Here is a 23032-nt window from a genome sequence, read left to right as displayed (position 1 = left end):
TCTATTTACTTTTTATAATTATGTATCTATTATATAGACACATTGTTTTGTCTGTGATAGAATTTAAGCTCCCTGAGGGCAGGAACATTTAATTCTCTCTTTGTATCCCCAGTATTTAGCATATTGCCTGACACATAGTAAACACATGTGGATTGTTTAGACATAATTTATAGGAGGCGTGGAGACATCAGGAAAGCTCCATTCATGGACAAATTCATGTGATGGGACCTTTTTGGTCTCCATGATTACTGGACATCTATCAGAAGGGCAGGGACGTGTAAAAAAAAGTTTCTTTTTTCCACCTTACGTCCCCAGCCTCCTTGACCTCAAGCAGTGCTGCCTGGAAACACCTACATTGCTTGACAATGAACTGCTCCAAGTTCTCCTTCTCCAGCTTGGTTGTCTTTAGGCATTCATTTGTATTCTTAAGGAGATTCTCTTGCTCAGACAATTTGGTTTTCAGAGCTAGAATTTCTCCTTTCATTGATTCCTCCTAAATAAAAGATCAGGTTCTTGGTTAGAATGCCTAATAAAGCCCAAAGTAGGATTCCACACCCTTCTCAGCTGTACTTCTGGGATGACCTCCCTCTGTTACCCACAATACCCTTCTGCTAACCAAAGAAAATCTGGTTCTACAGACAGGACTTCATAAGAATGTGGCTTTAAAACATCTAAAGCAGGCATACAGATAAACTGGGAGCTGAACGAAATAGGGCATGTCAGAATTTTAATTTTAAAAAAACTACCTATAATCTTTTTCTTCTTTGCTATTACCAGGGTTCTTTGACATCATTTGCACAGTTACTATGCCATTATGTGAAGGTTGGGCATTCATTAAATGTGTGTTAATTTATTCAGCAACTGGGAAAATGCATGGGAAAATTTGCGTTTAGGCTGATAAAAACTTGTCAAATCTCTTAAAAACAGTAAACAGTCATTGAGCCTGATGCAACTATCTGTAGCTGGATCTAGGACAATAATCCAACATCTAGCCCCTACTAGGAGGAGAAAGAGGTACTGGACTCAATCTAGAGATTTTCTAGCTCAGGGACCCTTAAACTTTTGGAGGCATGAACCCCTCTGGCAATCTGGTGAAGCTGATAAACCCCTTTATCAGATTACATGTCACCTACATTCATGATTGAAGGGCATGATAAATTTCAGAAAGAAGTTAGTAGAAATAAAGGTACAAATTTTTTTTTCCATCCAAGTTTATGGACCCCTTGAAGTATGTCCACCAACTCTGTTCTAACCTGAAAGCCAGGCATGAGCTCAGAAAAGGGTCCTTGGAATGACGGTCAATTTCTCAGACTTTCCCTACCTCCTCCCCCAGAATTCTAAGATACTAAAGCCATCCCAGGCTTTTGATGTCTGTGCCTGGGAAGCCCTATGACTTAATGGGATCAGTTTGTTATTATGTCTGACTGCTTGTGCAGTACTGATGGCTGTAAAAGAAGAATTTAATGGAAGCCAAGTGGTGTAGCAGAGATGACGTCAAATCTATAGTCAGGCAGACCTGAGTTCAGATACTTACTTGCTGTGCTTAGTTAAGTCAATTAAACTGAATGCCTCAGTTTTGTCTTCTGCAAAAGGCGGGGATAATAGCACTTACCTCCCAGGGTTATTGTGAGGATCAAATGATGTAATATTTGTAAGTGCTGTAGATAAATGATGGCTATTGTTATCATTAAAGGAGAAAGATAAATGGTGAATATTTGGCTCTTTCACTCTAGAAATCTCCAATGGAAAAAAATAGTAGCACATTTTTAATATCTCCAGAGGGTGTGTCATTTTGTTTCTCTGGTTGAGTAGCTCATCCCAGGGGAAAAGGAAATCCCTATGGAGTTGAATATGGGGAACACAAGCCAGAAAGCCTTGTCTTGCATTAATCCTTCACATTCATACCCCCTCTCTCCAAAAGGCTATCTCCTGGCAGTTCCCTTTGTCTGTTACTCGGTCCCAGCTTCTCTTGTGGAAATACTTCAATCTGCCTGAAATATGTGCTACACATCCGTCCCACCTCTTACCGCTTTCTTTTGCAATGTAGGCCTGTTGGTACTGGGCAGGGCTGCTCTCCAGAACATGGTGAGGAGAGCATCAGACTCCTCCAAGATCTGGTGCAGGGTTTTGGTCTTACCCCAGAGTTGGTGGATGCTTCCAGAGATCAGAATCTAGTAAAGGACAGAAGGTAAACATGCTTCTAAGGTCTGAACATGTTCTCCATGGCAGGGTTCTGGCTGAGAGAAGACCCTATCTTGGACCCCTAAATACTTTTCTGATTGCATAACCCAGAATATGCAACCTTGAGTAATGACTTCCCTTATGGGAGACTACTGATCTGCTTCTAGCTCTCCAACTCAGATGGAAATTTTCCTCTATTTTTAAAGGCAGCTCGTGGAGCAGGGGGGAGAGTGCTGAGAATGGAGTCAGGGAGACCTGAATTCAAATCCAACCTCAAGGCACTTACTAGCTGTGTGACCCTGGGCTGGTCACTTAACCTCTATTTGCCTCACTTTCCTCATCTGTAAAATGAGAGCAATCTAGCACCTACCTGATAGTCTTGTTGTAAAGATCAGAGGAGATGTTTGTAAAAATAAATTTTAAAAGTTTTTAACACAGTGTTTGGTATATGTTAGGCTCTATATAAACATTTATTCTCTTCCATTCTTCTCCACTTCTGTCTCTTTCATCTGTCCTTGTATCTCCTCTCCCTTCCTACTTCTATATCCTCATTGGTTATTGGGGCTTAGCTGCCTCAGGTCATAATCACCCCTCTGGTCAGTGAAGATGTGTTATGTGCATTTCAAGGTTTACAGGGATCATAAATTTAGGAAGCCTGAGTTTTATTCTTGGCTTGACATCACCTACTTGACTGACAACTTGGATTTGGTCACAAAGTTGAATCTCTTCATCATTCTAGGTCTATAAAATAGCTATTAGGCAACTATTCCCCACCTCAAGCCCTCATACCACAGTCAATGAATGCTAAATAACATTTATAATGACAAAGATGTTTCCTTCCTTCCTTTCTTTCCTCTGTTCTCCTTTCCTTTCTTCCTCCATTCTCCATTTTTCTTTCCCTCTTCCCCTGCTCCCCTCATTTCCTCCTCTCTTTCCATTTCCTCTTTCTTGCCATTTTGTGAGTTATGTTAATCCTCTACAAACTAACTACCTCTGATCTCTGTGGTCAATTCACTTCAAGGCATGAGGCAACTGCCTCAGTTTCCTCCTCTGCAAAATGAGGTGATAATTGCACTTGTAATAGACTCATACCCTAGAATTTACTTGCCATTGTAGCATTGTAGTAGGATTATTTCCTGTTAGCCTTCCCCATCAACTGTTTCTAATTAATGTTGACTATTTCACAGGAAGACCTCTCTGTCTCTGTCATTCTGTCTCCATGTCTCTTTTGTTTCTCTGTCTCTCTTATTTTTATTAACCACCTCTGTCTTTTACAACATGTTGATTTCTGAATGCCCTCATATTCATCAGCATCCTTGTGAATCCTCAGCCTTTGAAGGGACAAAGAAAAATAATTAAACAGAAACACCTGTACTACACCTGTCCCTGAAAGAGTATGCAACACACCACAATCTTAATCCCCCACCTCTTCAACTCAATTTCCCCCAGAGACAATAATGTTCATCATAACTACAGTGTTTTGAGTTTCATTTTAATTTTTAAGTTTGTATAACTCTAGTCTTTGTGTTGGTTTCCTGGTTCTGTTAAATTCTCTCTGCATCACTTCAAACAGGTCTTTCCATGTTCCTCTGAATATCTGAAGGTCATCATTTCTATAGTTAAAAGATATTCCATTGTATTCATATGTCAAGTAAACTATTCTCAATTAATGGCCACCCATTCCAAGTCTTTGATAAGATAAAAAGTGCTATGATAAATAGAACAAAAGTGTATTTAGCACTTTAATCTCCTTGGGGTTACATGTCCAGAAGCGGGAATATGGGTATAAAAAGGGAGAAGCAGTTTAGCCACTTTTCTCACATAATTCCAAATTGATTTCCAGAATGGATAATCCAATTCATAGCACTATTAATAAGATATACGTGTATCTATTTCCCTACATCCCCTCCAATACCATCTCCACATTTTGTCATAACTTAAAATTTAATAGAGGTGTCATGAAACTCTAGATTTGTTTTACTGTGTATTTCTCTTATTTCTAGTCATTTGATGGTTATTATTACTTCTAAGTTCTTCTTTTGAAAATTGATCATATCCTTTCACAGTTTGTCTAATGAGGAATAATAGCCTTTGCTCATAAATGTCTGTTATTTCCTTATATGTCTTATGTCAGACATTTTTGTCAGACATATGTGATGCAGAGATTCCCCCATTACCAGTTTTTTGCTTATCCTAACTGCATTGGCTTTATTTGTGCAAAAGCTTTTTTAATTTACATAATCAAAATGGCCTGTTTTCCCTTTTATGCTCACTTCCCTCCATTGTTTAAGAATCCTCTCCCTAGACATAGTTGTGAAAGCTATTTCCACTTTCCTCCAACTTTTTAATGACATAATCTTTTCTATGTAAGTTAGGTATCAGTTTGTAACTTACTATACTGTGTGGTATAACATGCCAGTCTAAACCTAATTTTTACTGAAGTGTTTTTCCAGTTTTCATGGTAATTCTTTTCAACTGTGGAGACTTTGCCTATATAATTGCTGTCCCTGGGGTTATTGAGCACTGAATTATTAAATTAAATTCAGATTCTTGCTTACTTAGTTCTACTGGGTTACTTTTCCATTTTTTAACCAGCACCAAATAGTTTTGATGATTATTTCAAGTCTGGAAGACTACTCCACTTATGTAATTTTTCCTACTATTTCTCTTGAGATTCTGAATGTGTCTCTGAATGTGAATTTTATTATTTTCTCTAGTTCTGTAAAAATAACACCTTGGTAGATTGATTGCCATGCTACTAAGTCTGTAATTGAATTTAAATAGTACCATATTTTTTTATTAGGTTGATGGAGCTCAAATATGGAGCAATGAATCTCTCTCCAATTGTTTAAATTTTTCTTTGTTTTTATGAAGAGTGGTTTGTAATTGTGTGTAATTGTGTATAATTGTGTATAATAGATATAAATAGATAGGTACACATGTAAATGGGTGTGTGTCTTGGTAGATTGACTCTAAAATATTTTATTCATTTTGTCATTATTTTGAGTAAGATGTCTCTATCAATTCTTTCTGGTATTTTATTATTGTTCTACATAGAAATGTTGGAGAGGAGTGGACTTTGTATTCTGCTACCTTACTGAAGCTATGATCATCTCAGTTCATTTGCTGATTTACCCAAGTCTTTACATTAGCTATCATATACTCTATAAATAAGAATACTTCCATTTCTTCTTGATAAATATTTATGCCCTTATTTCTACTATCTTATTGCAAATCATTAGAATTTATAAAACTGTCTCAAATAATAAAGTCTGTACTTTTATCCCTGCCTTTATTAGGGAAATTAATGTTTCTCCACTGTAACAATGTTACCTTTGGATATTAGATATATATTTTGATCATATTTTGAAAGGACCTTTACTATGTTTTTTAAGATATTTAGCTCAACTAGGTGCTTTATTTTTTCCAAAGGCTTTTTCTGTATCTGTTGATATAATCATGTGTTTTCTGTTTTTAATGTGATTATGTTAATTGATTTCCTAATGTTAAACCACGCTTGCATTTCTAGGGGAAACACAACTTCTTCATAGCAAATAACTTTTTTGAATATTTTGCTATAGTCTTTTTGTTAGATTTCTATTTAAATTTTTTGCACCAATATTCACTAGTTACATTGATCCATCTTCTCTCTTGCTGCTTTACCCTACTTTAACTTCGGTAATCATAACAGCTGAGTCTCAGCAAGAGATTTCTTCTTCTGTTCAGTTCTATGAATTTTAATCTTCCTTGTCATCTTTTTTGTTTCAAGTATAATACTTGATCATTGTTAAGGCCTGTTAAAAATTCTTAACTATTATTCCTTCTGTGTTGATGAGTCCCATTATTAGATTTTTTTTATACTTGGGAGCTCGCCTTATACTCAGACTTTCTTGGGTAGAATTTTGCCTTTTGGTTTTTTCCTATAATTCATTTCAGGCTTCCTTCCTTGCTGCTTGATCCCTCCCCCTTTTCCACTGCATTGAAACCCCCCCATTTTCTCCAAAACAAATCCCCAAGGCTGAATTATGAGGGACTGCTAAATTGATGCAAATTCTAAAGCAAAACAACAGGTGGTCTTCTAGTCTTCCTTCTCAGAGTCATGGAATCCCTACCCCTCTAAGTGGCTCCATGATACATTGTCTCCTGCAACTCTTGTTCATAGTTGTGACCTGCTTTCCATCAAGTATCATACCTCTCATAGGCCTGAGTGGGTTCCACTGTGGTCAGTACTATGAGGGGAGAGGGTTGTCATCATAGACAGGGCTTGAAACTCAAGACCAAAGCCTATGAGGTGGCTTGGGCTGACTGAGCTCAACACCTAAGGTAGACTGGAGATGCATAGGCTTCAAATATCTCAGCTCTCCTATGTTGTTTCAGAAGCCTTTTTACCTCATGTAGTTGGTTTTTCTGTCTTTTCAGTTTGTGGAACAAGATTAAATTACTACTAATAATGCATTTTTTGTCCTTAATTTCAAGTGCTTGGGCCTAGGGAATTTTGATAAAAACTATTCTGCCAACTTGTGAATCATGTGACCAAAGATGGGGCTTTGTATCATACATTCTTGCTTTTACTTTTATTAAAATATGGGTTAACTAATATAAATTGATACATTTTTACAAAAGTCCCCAAACTTAAACATACTTTGATGCATTTCATCAATATTACTATTAGAAATTTATCAAGTTTGCCCGAGAACCAAACAAATACAGACAAAGTAAAATATGGATTATAGGTATTTTCAGTTAACTATGATGTATGAAATGATTATGTTCATTGATTTTCTAATGTTAAACCACCCTTGCATTTCTAGTAGAAACACAACTTGTGCACAGTGAATAACCTTTTTCAATATCTTGCTATAATCTTTTTGTTAGACTTTTGTCTTTTTGCATCAATATTCACTAGTTATATGGGGGCAGGTAGGTTGTATAATGGATAGAGTGCAGGTCATGGAGTCAGGAAGACTCATCTTCCTAATTTCAAATTCAGCTTCAGACACTACCTGTCTGATTCTGGGGAAAGTCACTTAATCCTGTTTTCCTCAGTTTTCTCATATGTAAAATGAGCTGGAGAAGGAAACCACTCTAGTATCTTTGCCAAGAAAACCCCAAATGGGGTCACAAAGAGTCAGAGACAACTGAAAATGATTCAAGAGTGATGGAATCCTAATAAAGCTGCCCCCAGCCCCAATATACTAATTTCTTCATAGGTCCATGAACAATGGCCTAATTCTTCATATTTGTCTCACTGATCACTAGGACAACAAGTGGGTCCATGAACTCCTATTTCCCACAGAAACAGCAGGTGTGTCCATGCATTCAACCACAACCACAGCCATGACTCCAACAGGACCACAAGACTCAACCAATCAGAAAGCAGCACCACCAGGAGACCAGAGCAGGATGTGGACCATAAAACAACAGAAGAGACTTTCATTAAGTAAGTACCTGCACAGTAAGAGCAAAAGCTGTCCTTTAGGTTAACTTATGACTTAGAGAGCCTTGTTATAATATAATTTATATACATACATACCCCCTGCAAAGAGGTTTTTCTGTATGCAGTGTGGATAATATGCAATTCCACTGTGGCTAGGACTCCTCCCCTATTACCTATTCCCTTAACAAACCTCTCCTGCCTTTTTAATACTCATAATTTCTGTTATGCAACTGTATCTTTACCCTATAAAAGTCTATCTTCTCTGAAGTTGTTTGTTCCTCTTGAAACTTAGCCTGCTTCATGAGAGGTATCAGTCTCAATAAATGCCTATTCTTGGATTAGAAGTGGTTTGACTCTGAATTCTTTGAGATGGTTCCACCATAGTACATCATGAAACAACACAATAGGGCCTTAACATAAGTGGATAATGCAAAAACCTACTCATTCATTCCCAGACGATTCTCTCCATTTAGTGCTATAAAGTGCAAGATATCTTGGACTGGTTATCCCTATTGTCAAAAGAGAACTATCTGCCCAACTCTATGTGATTCTTCTCTGTGCCCAATTTTCCCATCATATTTGGATATCAGATGTTTCAAGCCAAGAATCCCAGTATAAGACCTGTTCAAAGCAGCATGATCACTCAAATCGGCCCATCAAAAATCTCTCTCATCACTCAAGTGATTTTTTAAAAGCCTGTCTTATCAGTGAACCTTCCACTGCTCCATGTTAATGTGAAGATGTCATGATTAATCTCTCTGATTCTCTACTCTGTATGCTTAGAATGAACTTACTCATAACCTACAAGGATGCCAATGAATCCATATCACCTTAACGTTTGTACTCTGACGTCTGTGACTTTTACACAACCCTGCTCTCTAGGATGATTGCTTGTTTGTGAATTTAAGGCAGTAAAAGAAGCAAGGTGAAAAACATGAGTCTTCTACAACTGAAACAGTACAGTTCATATGCTCCAACCAGGAGTTAGAAAAGAAAGAGTCTGATACTGAGGCAAGGAATAACTATGAGAAGACAGAGGGATCAGCAAATAGTAGGAAGCTTAGAGGAAAAGAAGACATCTTGGGGCATAAGAAAGGATGACCACCCAGATGTGAGAAGAAAAAGATGAGAAAAGAATCCATGATCTGATTACCTCAGTGCTTTGCAGGGCAGGTGAGTTGAGAGTAACCTGCAGGAGAGAGACCATTTTATGCACCAGGAGTTTTCCTTCCAGGAGCTGCTGCTTTAGGGCGCTAAAGTCATCAATATGGCCAATCATGTGACGACCATGCTTGTTGGCAAATGAACCATCAGGAGCATCCCCCTCCAGCACGGAAGGGGTCTTCTTTCCAGGGGATACATCCAAACCCAACTCTGAAAAGCACAATAAAGTTCAAGTCAAAGATCATCCCTCTGTAATTACTCAATGCTTTAGTTTAAGGGATAAAAAGACTAACAGGGAAAGGGGATGGCATCTGGAAAGATAATCTCTGGGAAATATCCAGTACTAAGGGAAGTAAGTTAAAGCAATTTATTCTAATCTTGGTGACATCATCCTTTCCCATTCCATATAGTGATATCAGATAGTCAGATATAATAACAATTGGTGCATAAAAGTAATGAAAGAAATATAGATGTAATAAACAGTTTGGGGACAGAAAAATCAAAAATAAAGGAACCTTGATTACTTTATGTTCTCTACAATAGAGGGACAGTGTGAAATAGTGATTAGAAGGCTAATATTGGAATCTAGAAGACCTGGTGAAATCCTGCTTCTGACACATAACAGCTATGTAACTCTAGACAAGTAAAGTAATCTCTTGGTGTCTCAAACAACTGTCCAGGAATTGCAGACAAATTGCTGATCTGCATTGATGAAGGGAGTTTCTACACTAACAGATTTAGTGGTCCAGACTGGAAAAGAAAATCAGAAAAATGTGCAGTGGGCAGAGGACTTCTGCTAATACTGAAGAGGAGGCATAGAAAGGAAACAAAACTGTAATGGTAGGAAATCCTTACCAGAGAAAACTACGACAGGCATAAAAGCATGAGAATAAACCACAGTAGAAGCAATCTGTACACAGATAATCAGCCTGAGACTACGTCCATATCATTCCTACCAGTTATCACAGTTCTCTTCAGCTGCCATATTTATACCTTTTGTTCTCTGGAAGGGTGAGGTCTCTGAGTCAAGAGTACTGGATGTGGCTGTGGAGTATCCTGACGTTGGAACATTCATATCAATGTCCCGAACTGGAGGAGAAGAAAGCGAATCTGCACCAAAAAGACAACCATAGCCATCAACGTTTCCAGAAAGTGCTTTTACCAAGCATCTGCAAATCTAGTATTTGTCTCTTAAACAAGTATAATTCAATAATCATACATTCTACAGACACACGTGTGCATTTGTGTTTGTTGGCAAGGTGGGGGGCAGGGGGCCAGAGATAGAGAGACAGAGACAAAGAGAAGAAAGACAGAGAGAGAGAGAGAGAGAGAGAGAGAGAGAGAGATCTAGACATGGCAACATAAAGAAGCATTCAGTGCAAATCCATCCTATTGAAAATGAGCCTTAAGTGTCTTGGGGTAACCCTAAAAGCTAGAAAAGATTTTTGGATCAGTATACAGACTCTCTTTCTCTCTCTCTCTCTCTCTCTCTCTCTCTCTCTCTCTCTCTCTCTCTCTCTCTCTCTCTCTCTCTCTCCATATACATACATAGACATATGTATGTGCATGTACATCTTTATAGGCCTCCTACTTCATTTTAATAAAAAATTGCTTTACGAATCAAGGGCCTATCAGACTTTTAGAGGACTCCCCAAACTACTGGAACAGATTGGAATCTAAATATTCTTTTCTTTAAAAAGAAAACTTTCTCATATTTTAAAAAGATTCAGTAGAAAAACAACGGCCAGACCAAGATATAGGGAATGAAAGCCCATTCCAATCACCAAATCTGGGAAGAAAACATAGCATGTGAAGGGTATTAATATATACACATACATACATACATATGTGTGTATTATATATGAATAAATGAAAAAGAAGAATAAGGGAAAAGAAAGTGGAAATGGGAGACTGATGGAGTCTCGTTGGAGAGAGAGCACAGAAGAAGGATCTTCAGAGAGATATAATAGAGGGAACAAAGAGCAATTTGCAGGCATTGAAATAGAGTGAAGCCCAGTCTCCTAAAAAGGCTCTTTGAGATATGTGAGCTGAAGCAGAAACAAGCAAGAAAGTAGACATGAAGTCTTGCTACTTCCTGGCAGACAACGAAAGGGGGAATGAGTGCACAGGAGATGAGAAGGAAAAATCTAACGTGACAACTGCATGTCTTCCCTAGAGAAAAAAACACACTATTAAGGGGAAATCCAGGAACAGATCTTCTGAGAGCCAAGATCCTGACAGTCCTGGAAAGACAGGGACAAGTATGGAAAATAGTAGCAAATGAAGAATGTAACCTAGGAAAAGTTGGAATGAAATATTATAAAGTCAACAGAGAGAATTCTGAGAGGAACTTCTAATTTATAAGAATAAGGCTGGGCTCATGGCCTCCATGGGCAGCTCTAGGGCTCATTAATCACCACTTCCCTTTAAAGACAGGCGACTTGAGTATAATGAGATTGGTCAGGCCCTACCCTGTTACATTCTGACCACAGCAGACCCTGCTGAAGCTTATAGGGCTCCCCAGACATTTTCAATGACACATGTGCTCAGTGCTGAAGGATTTCAAAGCAATCTTCTGGTCCACATTAAGGCATCAGGAGGAGAGAAGCTGCATCAAAGATGAGATAGTGGAGAGTACACCCTAAAAGAAGTAACTCCATGCTCTGGTACTTTCTTCTTATTTATTGAATTTGTGAGAACTCTATGGAAACTCACTCTCTCTTGAACTTCTAAGGGGGAGGGGGGAGAAAGTGGTCATGATAGCTGCTCAGATATGGCAAACCTGAGCCTGAACCCCAGTCCTCTGGCTGACATTTCTTTGCGTTTCTTTCCTGAGACTAGGTGATTGAACAGTGATCCTGAGATGATCATTTTTTGTTTTAGAAACAACCTTACAAATTAAGAATCTAGGATTTCATGGACTCCTGAGTTGGAGCTAACTAGTAGCAAAAGGAATTTCTACATTTACACTCTTCTCAACAAAGGTACCTACTGCCAGAAGAGAGAGCCAAGCTATGTCCTATTTGGACAAAAGATATGGACCTTGAAGGAGTTATTCGGAGAGTGTAGTGTCATGGTGAAGACACAATAGCTATTCGACAACTCTAAACAAAGAATTGCTTAGGGCTCACTAGGCACACATGGTTCAGGATGGTTCCAGTGGGAGAGAGGAAGAATCCCTCCTGGAAAAAGCTCAGATGAACCAAAAATCCCTACTTCAAAAATTTTCACTCCACAAGGCAACCTTAAGGATCAAGATTCTCAAGTGACTTTTGTTTGGTGGCCCCTTACTCTTAAGGTCAAAAACAAACTGAAATCTAGATATCTGAAATTCACTTAAATAATTAAATTCAAGTAGCTATTCTTGAGCATGAATTATGTGGAATGAATGTACAGTGTCAAGAACTGAGGGATATCTAAAGAAATAAAAGTCATTATCCATTTCCTCACGGAATTTATAATCCAGTAGGGCAGCAAGGATAAGACATAAACTCAAGTGAATATAATATAGAGTATATAAAAGAACCACAATGTAATACCAGACTTCCAAGGAGGGAGGATTCACTTTTTCTCTGGCAACCAGAAAACATTTCATGAAGGAAAACAGAGTTTTAGGTCCTGTAGGAGACAGAAACTTTACAAATTTTTAATAAATCCCCGTCATCAAGGAGTTTACATCAGAGAATAGAAGTATATAATTAATATGCAAATAAACACAAAAAAATTAAAGAATATGTTGCTAATTTTAAAAATATTTTAAATATAACCTCTTGGGATCTATAGGGTATGGAGTCTGGTATTAACTTCTGTCACTGTATGCTTATGAGTCTTTTGAGTTTTAATAAGCATTTCTTTTGTAAAAGTGGAAATAAATTGTGTACCATCTGCCTTGAACCTTGAACAACTTTCTTCTTCCTTTTGACTAAACACTTAACATAAGTCAAATCTAAGCTTTAACATCATTTACCCAAGGGCTCTGGGTTAGGAAACACAGAGAGTCAAAGATAACAAGAGCCTAACCTCCCTCTTTAGAGGCCAGACTTCCCTCAGGACTGACCTTGGAACATACATGAGCCCAGAGTTGAGGGACTCCTTATACAATGGCCCCAATTCCTCCAGAAAAGCAACTGGTCAAATTGTTTTATTAGAAAATGATGGGGCAGAACCAAGATGGTGGAGTAGAAAGACACACATATATTAGCTCTTCCCTCACAGCTCATAAAATACCTGTAAAGAAAGACTCTCAACAAATTCTAGAGCAGCAGAAACAACAGAACAACAGAGTGGAGGAGATTTCCAGCCCAGGGTGACCTGAAAGGCCGATGGGAAACTTCTGTTGCACCAGACGGGGAGCAGAGCCTAGCCCAGCCTTGGCCACACAGCGCAGCTCTGGGAGGAGGATGAAAGCAGGCCTCAGGGGCAGAATCCCCAGTCACAGTAGCAGCAGTTTGCAGATTCCTCAACCCACAGGCACCAAAGGTCAGTGACAGGGTTTTTTCAACTAGCAGAGAAGGGAGAAAAGTCTTCCCATAGCTCTGGCCAAAGAGGCCTCATCAGGTGGGTGGCAGCAGCTTCCACAGCAGCCTGCATCCATTGTTGGATTGTTAAACCCCTGGCAGCACTGGGCAGCTGATTCTTACCTCAGTTCTGTGTGGTGGCCCTGCCCCCAACTTATTACTCCTGGGAGATTTGAGCAGCTGATCTTTATCTCACACTGAATGGCTGCCCTGCCCCTGCAGATTATCTGAATCTCAGCCCCCAGTGCTGGCTTTGGGGAACTGGAGCCAAGGTGGTTGTGAAGAGGAAACTCTATTACTCAGATTCGGGGCACAAAAATTTCTGCTTGATTGTACCACCTTGGAGGAACTGAGATATTACAGATCCCCAGAGTATACCCTACTCTTGACAAAGGATCCAAAAGTCAAGTAACTGGTTGAGAAAATGCCCAAAAAAGGTGAAAAAACAAGACTATAAAAGGCTACTTTCTTGATGAACAGATATCTTCTCCCATCCTTTCAGAGGAGGAAGAACAATGCTTACCATCAGAGAAAGACATAAAAGTCAAGGCTTCTGTATCCCAAACATCCAAAATAAATATTTAATGGTCTCAGGCCATAGAAGAGCTCAAAAAGGATTTTGAAAATCAAGTAAAAAGAGGTGGAGAAAAAACTGGGAAGAGAAATGAGAGAGATGCAAAGAAATCACAACAAGTGGGTCAACAACTTGCTAAAGGAGACCCAAAAAAATGCTGAAGAAAATAACACCTTGAAAAATAGACTAACTCAATTGGCAAAAGACGTTCAAAACCCAATGAGGAGAAGAATGCTTTAAAAAGCAGAATTAGCCAAATGGAAAAGGAGGCTCAAAAGCTAACTGAAGAAAATAGTTCTTTAAAAATCAGAATGGAACAGATGGAGGCTAATGACTTTATGAGAAACCAAGAAATCACAAAACAAAACCAAAACAATGAAAAAATGGAAAATAATGTGAAATATCTCATTGGAAAAACAACTGACCTGGAAAATAGATCCAGGAGAGACAATATAAAAATTATGGGACTACCTGAAAGTCCTGATCAGAAAAAGAGCCTAGACATCATCTTTCATGAAATTATCAAGGAAAACTGCCCTGATATTCTAGAACCAGGGGGCAAAATAAATATTGAAAGAATCCCCCAATCACCTCCTGAAAGAGATACAGAAAAAGAAACTCCTAGGGACATTGTGGCCAAATTCCAGAATTCCTGGGTCAAGGAGAAAATATTGCAAGCAACTAGAAAGTAACAATTCAAGTATTGTGGAAATACAATCAGGATAACACAAGATCTAGCAGCTTCTACATTAAGGGATGGAAGGGCATGGAATATGATACTCCAGAAATCAAAGGAACTAGGACTAAAACCAAGAATCACCTACCCAACAAAACTGGGTGTAATATTTCCAGGGGGAAAATGGTCTTTAAATGAAACAGAGGACTTTCAAGCATTCTTGATGAAAAGACCAGAGCTGAAAAGAAAATTTGACTTTCAAACAAAAGAATCAAGAGAAGCATGAAAAGGTAAACAGTAAAGAGAAATCATAAGGGACTTACTAAAGTTGAACTGTTTACATTCCTACATGGAAAGATAATATTTGTAACTCTTGAAACTTTTCTCAGTATTTGGGTAGTTGGAGGGATTATGCGCGCACACACACACACATAGACAGAGAGCACAAGTTGAGTTGAATAGGAAGGGATGGCATCTAAAAAAATAAAATTAAGGGGTGAGAGAGAAATATATTGGGAGGACAAAGGGAGAAATGGAATAGGGGAAATTATCTCTCATAAAAGAGGCAAGTTAAAGACTTTTCAGTGGAGGGAAAAAGGGGGGAGGTGAGAGACAAAACATGAAGCTTACTCTAATCACATGCGACTGAAGGAAGGAATAAAATGGACACTCATATTGGCATGAAAACTTATCTTACAACACAGGAAAGTGGGGGAGAAGGGGGTAAGCAGGGTGGGGGGGATGATGGAAGTAAGGGCAATGGGAGGAGAGAGCAATTACAAGTCAACACTCTTGGGGAGGGACAAGGTCAAAAGAGAGAATAGAAGAAATGGGGGCAGGATAGGATGGAGGGAAATATAGTTAGTCTTACACAACATGACTATTATGGAAGTCATTTGCAAAACTACACATATATGGCTTATATTGAATTACTTGTCTTCCCAATGGGGATGGGTGGGGAGGGAGGAAGGAAGAGAAGTTGGAACTCGAAGTTTTAGGAATAACTGTTGAGTATTGTTCTTGCATGCAACTAGGAAATAAGAAATACAGGAAATGGGGTATAGAAATTTATCTTGTCCTACAGGACAAAAGAGAAGGGGATATAAGGGAAGAGAAGGATGTTAGAAGGGAGGACAGATTGGTGATAGGGGTAATTAGAATGCTCAGTGTTTTGGGGTTGCAGGAGAGGAGAAATGGGAGAAAATTTGGAACTCAAAATTTTGTGGAAATAAAAGTTGAAAACTTAAATAAATAAATTTTAAAAAGAAAAAGAAAAAGAAAATGACTATGCTTGTAAGGAGAAGGTAAGAAGTTGAGTGGCCACAGCATTTCTTTGGCCATGTAAACCTCACATAAGATTGCACTGATGCCCAAAGTATGTCTGTGTTTTTCTGGATCCCAGCTTATTTGATGATTATGGACTACTACAAGCCCCTCTCTTGCTTGTTTAAAATGTTCTCCCTGAAAAGGACCCACTTGTTCAAAAATATTTATAACATCTCTTTGTGGTGGTGAAGAATTGGAAATCCAGGGGATGTTCATCAATTGGGGAATGGCTGAACAAGTTGTGGTCTATGATTGTGATAGAATACTATTATGCTATAAGAAATAATGTACTCATTTGGTGGATATCAGAAAAACCTGGAGAGACTTACATGAACTGATGCAAATTGAAATAAGCACAATCAGAACAACACTACAACAATATTGTACGATGATCAACTGTGAATGACTTAGCTGTTCTCAGCAATACAAAGATCCAAGACAATTCCAAGAGACTCCTGATGGAAAAGCTACCCACGTCTTGAGAAAGAACTGATGGAGTCTGAATGCAGAGCGAAACATACTATGTTTTCATTTTTTTTTCATAGGTTTCTTTTTGGTCTGTGTTTTCTTTCACAATATGACAAATAAGGAAATGTTTTGTATGACAGGACATATATAACCTATATCAAATTGCTTATTGCATAAGGGATGGAGAACAAGGAGGAGGGAGGGAGAGAATTAGGAAATCAAAATTTTTAAAGATGAATGTTAAAAATTGTTTTATGTGGCATTGGAAAAAATTTTTTTAAAAATAAAATTACTTCCCTGGCAAAGAAAACTACTTAGGACTCAACATAGATTTATATTCCTTCCATCTAGATTTAAATCAGAGTCCGATGCTCTGGTGCATTGAGAAGACTATGAATTTGGAATCATTGTTGTTCAGTCATTTTCAGTTGTGTCTGATGACCCCATTTGGGATTTTCTTGCAAAAATACTAGAGTAGTTTGCCATTTTTTTTCCAGCTCATTTTACAGATGAGAAAACTTAGGCAAACAGGTTTAAGTGACTTACCCAGAGTCCCACAGCTAGTTAATCCTTACTCCACCACTTACTAGTTGGAGACTAATCTTGGAAAACTCACTGCTGTTCTGACCTTAGTTTTCTCATTTGTAAACTATCTGAAATAATACTGGTGTACCTACTTTGCAATGATAAGAACAATATTGTCTGAAGTTATAATTATATAATAATAATAATATTACATAGTGCTTACTATGTGCCAGGCACTGTGCTGAGTACTTTGCAATTATAATCTCATTTGAGCTTCACAACAACTGTAATGGCAAGGAAAGTAGGATCTTTTGCTGTTTTTGTTTTAGTATAATCAAGAAGTATAATGACTCTATTTGAATGTTTCTGAGGATGATCTTTCCTATCCCTTGTCAGGCCTGGGAAGGTTTGTAAGAAGGTCCAAGCCTTTTGTTAATGAGGCACTGGTTCTCTAGGAATGTGATGCCCTCTGACTCTAAAAAGTGTATAAAAACTCTGAGTTACAGTTTTATTCTGGGGCCAAGTTTTGGTAAGAAGGTTTGAGTGCCAGAGGAGGATACTGGGAAGATGCTAAAGAGTCCCCTGGCTTTGAGAAACGAGATGTCATGCTTCCCTCTCCAGACAGCTGTCTCTTGAATTATGGTCAGAGGAAAATATACCTGTTGATTACTTTGGGGTTCAGGATGTTGACTTTCCTGAAGTAGGTGAATGATACATGTGCTTGACTAAAGGACTGATACATGTGCTTGATTAAAGTTATTATTAACCCCTCAAAAATTGCCTTTCCTTTTATGAATGCAGATCTAAGAACCTGTGATAGCAGGTCCCCCTGTGTATGCTTACTGCTACAACAACCATCCACAGGAGAGAGGTGCTATTATTTTCCCCATTATCCCCATGTTACAATTGAGGAAACAGAGGATGGATCACTTTCCATATGGATGATAATGAATGATGGATGATGATGATGTCATCTATAGCCCTTAAGGGCTCAGTGTAGGAGTCTCCACTACAGACTCTTTGAAAACAACCTCACCTTATCCCCAACTCTTCACCCCCATGTCTATGTGACATTTTTTTTCCTACCTTGGAAAAATTGCCACTTGTTCCCAGGGCTAGTGGCTGGGAAATCTTGGGTCATGCAGGAAGAGCTGAGGGCAGCTTTCCCAGGACTACCCTCCAGCTTCTGCTCCAGCTGTTGCCGCAGGGAATTGTTCACTTGGATGCTGTATTCCAATTGACTTCGAAGAGCCCGAACCTCTGCCACGAGGGTGCTCAAGTCACTGCTCAGAGACCCTTGGCGATAGATGTCCCAGCTGGAAGCTGAAAGATCAAGGGACAATTTGGTGGAATTGTTTGGGAACTTCTAGAGTCACATCCTCCTGACACAACTCCCCACCTTCTTCCTCCCTTCCAAGCTGACTCCCTTTTTTCCTACTTTACTATCCCTATCAATATTGGCAACAATCTCTGAAGGCTTGAAATTTTGGCATCATCTTTATATCCATCGTTGCTCTCCTTCCCTTCTTATATGCAAGCTATCATTAAGTACTATTCATTTTCTCTTTGAGATGTTTCATTTCTATCCCTTCTTTTGAACTACAAGCATTCTGAGCTCGTATTCATCTGATCAGTCATAGCCAGATACATTGTCACTTCACTCTACCATCATGGTGTCATTTTGGTCCTCTTCAAGAACAGAAGAAAAACTATCAACCAAACAATTGCTGCTTCTATCCAGGAGATCATCATCCCATTCCCACATTACCTGCCTCCTTCAGTTTCTCTGCCCTGCCACTAATTCTACCCTTTGATGTCAGGAAGACAAGGCCTAAACCCTCTTTCAAATTACAGCTTTGTGTAGCCATAATGCACCCTGCCCCTCAACTCCAGTCTTCTCTAGTCTAAATGTCAACACGCACCATACAAATTTTCATCTCTATTTCATGCCTATTGTTCTTCCCTATGGAGGATCCCTATCCTCCAAATTTTACCCTGTTCAAACCTAGCTCATCTCATCATCTTTGGAATACACCTCCTCTAACTTCCTGTTTTTATTTTCTCATTATAAAATAAGTAAGTGAAACTAAGTGATCTTTAAACACACTTCTTTCACTGTCTTCCTTCTCTGATCCATCTTCACTTTTTTTTAACTCAGACTCGTGATTTTCTTCATACAAGGAACTCCCAATATGAAGATACCACCACCAATGCCCATCTGTAACTTAGCATTTTAGACATGCATTCAAGGTCCCATAGTTTGTAAATGTTAAGAAGGTTGAAATTCAGACCTCCCTGACTTCACCACATGACAAAATATATAAGATTCTTTGGGGAAGAAGGCACCAGCCACTCAAGAAGGATCTAGAAGACTTCATGTGTATGAACTGAGCCTTGAAGGAAACTTAGGATTTCAACAGGCAGAGGTGGGCAGGGAATTCACATCAGGTATAGGGGACAACCATTGCAAAGGCAGAGATGGGAGATAGAGCCTGATGTGTGAGGAAGTATAAGAAGGCCACATACAATGTTGTCTCATGTTAACACTGTTTCAACTAAACCCCCTATAATGTTTTTATGTGAAATGCTCTCAAGGTAAGTCTTCCTTCACCTTATATTCAAACAATTAAATGTTTTAACCTAAATCTGAAGTTTTAACTTATCCCCATTACATTTTTTTTAATCCAGCCCCCTATCTGCTATGGCATACTGTCCCTTCTAAGCATCTTGTTAGTGACCCTTAAGTCTTTCTTTTTTAATATTTTACTTTCCCCCCAATTACATGGTAAAACAAATTTTTAAACTTTTAAAGAAACAGTTTTGAGTTCCAAATTCTATGCCTCTACTCGCCACTTCCCTGAGACAGTAAACAATCAGATTCTCTATTCAATTTTTCTTTTTGAAAGTCACAGACATTTTATTTGCCTAGTGTCAGTCAGTCTATGTTTAGAAAGCCCTCTCCCTCCACAGAAAACACATTCTACGGTAATTTAGAAATATTAGATTGTCTGTGTGATGAATAGAGAAGATTCTCCCAGCTTTTCTGGACTCTGGACCAAACCACCAAGAAGGTGTTAACAAGAAAGATGAGCTGCAGGTTTTGGGCTACTGGGTTGGATATCTGCATCATGAGTATCTGAAACTTGCTCACTGTGAAACCAGGAATTCAGAAGTATTCTTCTACTTGAAGGCAATGTAACTGGATTTCTTTAAAAATCCAGTCATAACTTGGACATTTCAATAATTCACACTGACTTTTGTCTTAAGTAACCTGGCTGGATAAGGTTGAACTGTGCTATTGTCTTACTGTCAAGGCTACACAGACATGACACAATCACAACAAAGATAGCTCATCCCTGCAATTTTTGTCTGAAAAATTCTCTCCATTCTTCCCCCCAACCCTAGCCCATCTTTCATGGTATTTTTCCAGGAGGAATGGTGTATCTCTACGGGAGATGGAGTTCGCAGGCAGAGAGCTGGGGCAGGAGGCAGATGGGGACAAAATCACTCACCCTTTAGCACCTGCTTTGAGTTCCCATAGAGGGTTACATAGACTTGCAGCTCAGACTGCAGCGACTGGATGAGTCTCTGGTTCTCCTCACTCTGCTGCTGCAAGAGGATTATTTTGTGCTGTAGCCTACCAGGAGAAAGAGCAGGGTTTAGGAACACCTGGGATTCCACAGGGCAACAGACCCATCAGGACAGTATCACTGTGAGCTAGTGATACTCTCTAGAGGTAGGTGCCTTACATTAGAGTAGGACGCAAGGAGAACATGTACCATGAAGTCTTTCTGTGTTAGAGCAAGAAAGATGCACTGCATATCACTGAGGGGATTAATAGGCTCTCAATAGAGTTGTACGTATTAGCACAGCAGCAGTGGATAGAGTATTGGACCTGGAATCCAAAAGACTCAAATTCAAATCCTGCCTCAGATACTTCATAACTGTGTGACCCTGGACAAGTCACATAACCTCTGTTTGCCTCAGTTTCCTCATTTGTAAAATGGGCATAATAACAGCACTTACCTCTCAGAGTTGTTATGAGAATCAAACAAGATAATAATTGTAAAGCTCTTGGCACAGTGCCTGGCATATAGTAAATACTATATAAATGTTAGCTATCATCATCATCATTTCTGTCTCATTTGATCTTCACAACCACCCTGGGAAATAGACTACAAATGAAACTGAGATTTCGTGAGGTTAAATGACTTGCCCAGGGTCACATGGCTAATAAATATCTGAGGTAAGATTTGAACTCAGATCTATCTGACTCTAAGTCACTCTAAGCCTCCTATCTACTATGCCACCTGCTCCTGATTTGTTGTTCAGTAGTGTCCAATTCTTTGTCACCCCATTTGGGGTGTTCTTGGCAAAAATACTGGAGTGGTTTGCCATTTCCTTCTCCAGCTCATTTTACAGATGAGGAAACTGAGGTTTAAGTGACTTGCCCTGGGTGTCACAAAGCCAGTAAGTGTCTGAGAACAGATTTGAACTAAGGTCCTCCTGTCTCTAAGACCAGTGCTCTAACCACTGTGCCACTAGCTGCCTCTCATTAGTCATACATGGAAAGAAAAAGGTTTCTCAAGAGGGATTCTCATGCACTTAAGGCAGGAGTCTGCTGGTAAATGTTTAATTGACTGAAAAAAATGTACACCACAGACTTTCAAGTTTAACATGCATTATTAACATTTTTTTCTATCACTTTCTGTAGGGGGCCAGTACTGATGGAATCCAGAATGTGAAGTACTGTCCAGGTTTTACTTGAGACTTGTACTCCTGATATGCAAGGATGAGAACATTCTGACCCTGCCTGTGTACCCCAAGTCTGTCTTGCCAGAGAAACCAAGATTAGGAAGTATTAGAAGTAAACTAAAAATGTTCTCATGGGAATAACCTTGCTTCCTTGCCTGTAGAAAATCCATATAAACTCTCACCTTCAGATTAATAAACAGACTGCTCTCTTGCATCCCACCTGCCCTGTGACTTTCTTTTTTACTGTGGACCCAAGCATGCCTCGGATGAAGGCTGCCCATGACAACTTTCTTAAATCTAGATCAGGACTTCTTAAACTTTTTCCACTCACAAACCCTTTTCAAGTTTTGGCAGCATTGTTGGCATGTCGTGGCCTGATGGCATGCACAGTGCAAAGGGTGTATGCTTTGTGTTCAGAACCAAGACTATGGTGAAGTTCTGCCAGACACACCTTGGATCCATTCTGTGTTTTATGTTTAATTAATTTTTGGTTGTTGCAGATTCAGAAACCTTTTGCAGTTGCCAAATTTTTCAAGACCCCATGTGGGGTCAAAAACCACAGTTCAAGAAGCGCTGGTCTAGACAATGAACAAAATTCTAAATCAAGCCTTGATATGTGGTGTTTGCTGATTTCTGAAGTGTAAATTCTCACACTGCAAACTGACCAGCTGGCTCCCTGAGCCTGTCCCGATGGCTTCCAGCACACTCCTGACTTAGGGTTGGTTACAGAGGTAGTCAGGAACAGAAGCAGAGAAAGAAGCTCTGTCTCCTAACAGCCCGTCTCGCCAGTCTTGCAGAAGGTAAGAGAGAGAGAGCTGCCCTTCCTCTAGACAGACCTGGCTCACCTGTTGTTTTTGTCCTGGAGGGAGAGCTTCTCCTCTTGGAACTGCAGAATCACCTGCTGCTTCTCCTTCAGTTCCTCAGCCATCTGCCATTGCTCAGCCTTCTGCCTCTCCAGGGTGGCCTCTAGCTCTTGAAGTCTGGTGTGGGAGGCCAGCAGAGCCTCCCTCAGACGCTCCAGTTCCCTAGAATGTTCTGATGGGGCAGAGAAGATGGATTTGGGGGTCTGAGGCACCGAGGTGCCCAGATCCCTTGGAAACTCCCAAACCCCAGCGAGGAAGAAGAGAGCTCCACCACAAGAGACTTGGCAAACTGAGAGAAGGGGAAGGTGGAGGGAGAGACCCTATGCCTGCAGATGACCATCAGGAGTGGGACAACATCAGACTCTACCAGAGCGCAAATGGACAATACTTGCATAGTCTTCGGTCACCGTTAGTGACTTAAAAACAAAGGAGCAACTGGGTACTCAGCTTAGCCTCCTGGCACAGAAAAGCTATGCCTGCTTCTCTCTGGGAAACTTTTCTATACAATATGCTTGAGAAGACACATTAAAAAGGCTAGTAGGGAAT

At 39.4% G+C, this 23032-nt stretch overlaps 1 protein-coding gene across 10 annotated transcripts in view; it reads right to left on the bottom strand.

Annotated features, from left to right (window-relative positions):
• Positions 1 to 23032, bottom strand: part of PDE4DIP (phosphodiesterase 4D interacting protein) — a 276664-nt gene that overhangs the window by 5545 nt on the left and 248087 nt on the right. For 9 of the 10 annotated variants that reach the window (XM_072644546.1, XM_072644554.1, XM_072644549.1 and 6 more), the window contains 7 exons: positions 22469 to 22658; positions 20381 to 20505; positions 17955 to 18191; positions 9776 to 9892; positions 8772 to 8992; positions 2028 to 2171; positions 355 to 493 (listed from right to left, as the gene is read on the bottom strand). In XM_072644546.1, the coding sequence (XP_072500647.1) occupies positions 355 to 493; positions 2028 to 2171; positions 8772 to 8992; positions 9776 to 9892; positions 17955 to 18191; positions 20381 to 20505; positions 22469 to 22658 (1173 nt within the window). The remainder of the gene's footprint in view (positions 1 to 354; positions 494 to 2027; positions 2172 to 8771; positions 8993 to 9775; positions 9893 to 17954; positions 18192 to 20380; positions 20506 to 22468; positions 22659 to 23032) is intronic. The other variant, XM_072644548.1, reaches the window with a different exon arrangement.

The sequence above is a fragment of the Notamacropus eugenii genome, chromosome 2 (assembly GCF_028372415.1).
Source record: "Notamacropus eugenii isolate mMacEug1 chromosome 2, mMacEug1.pri_v2, whole genome shotgun sequence".
NCBI classification, from domain to species: Eukaryota; Metazoa; Chordata; class Mammalia; order Diprotodontia; family Macropodidae; genus Notamacropus; species Notamacropus eugenii.
The sequence above is the reverse complement of the archived record's forward strand: the minus strand, read 5'-3'. Positions and strand labels throughout refer to the sequence as shown.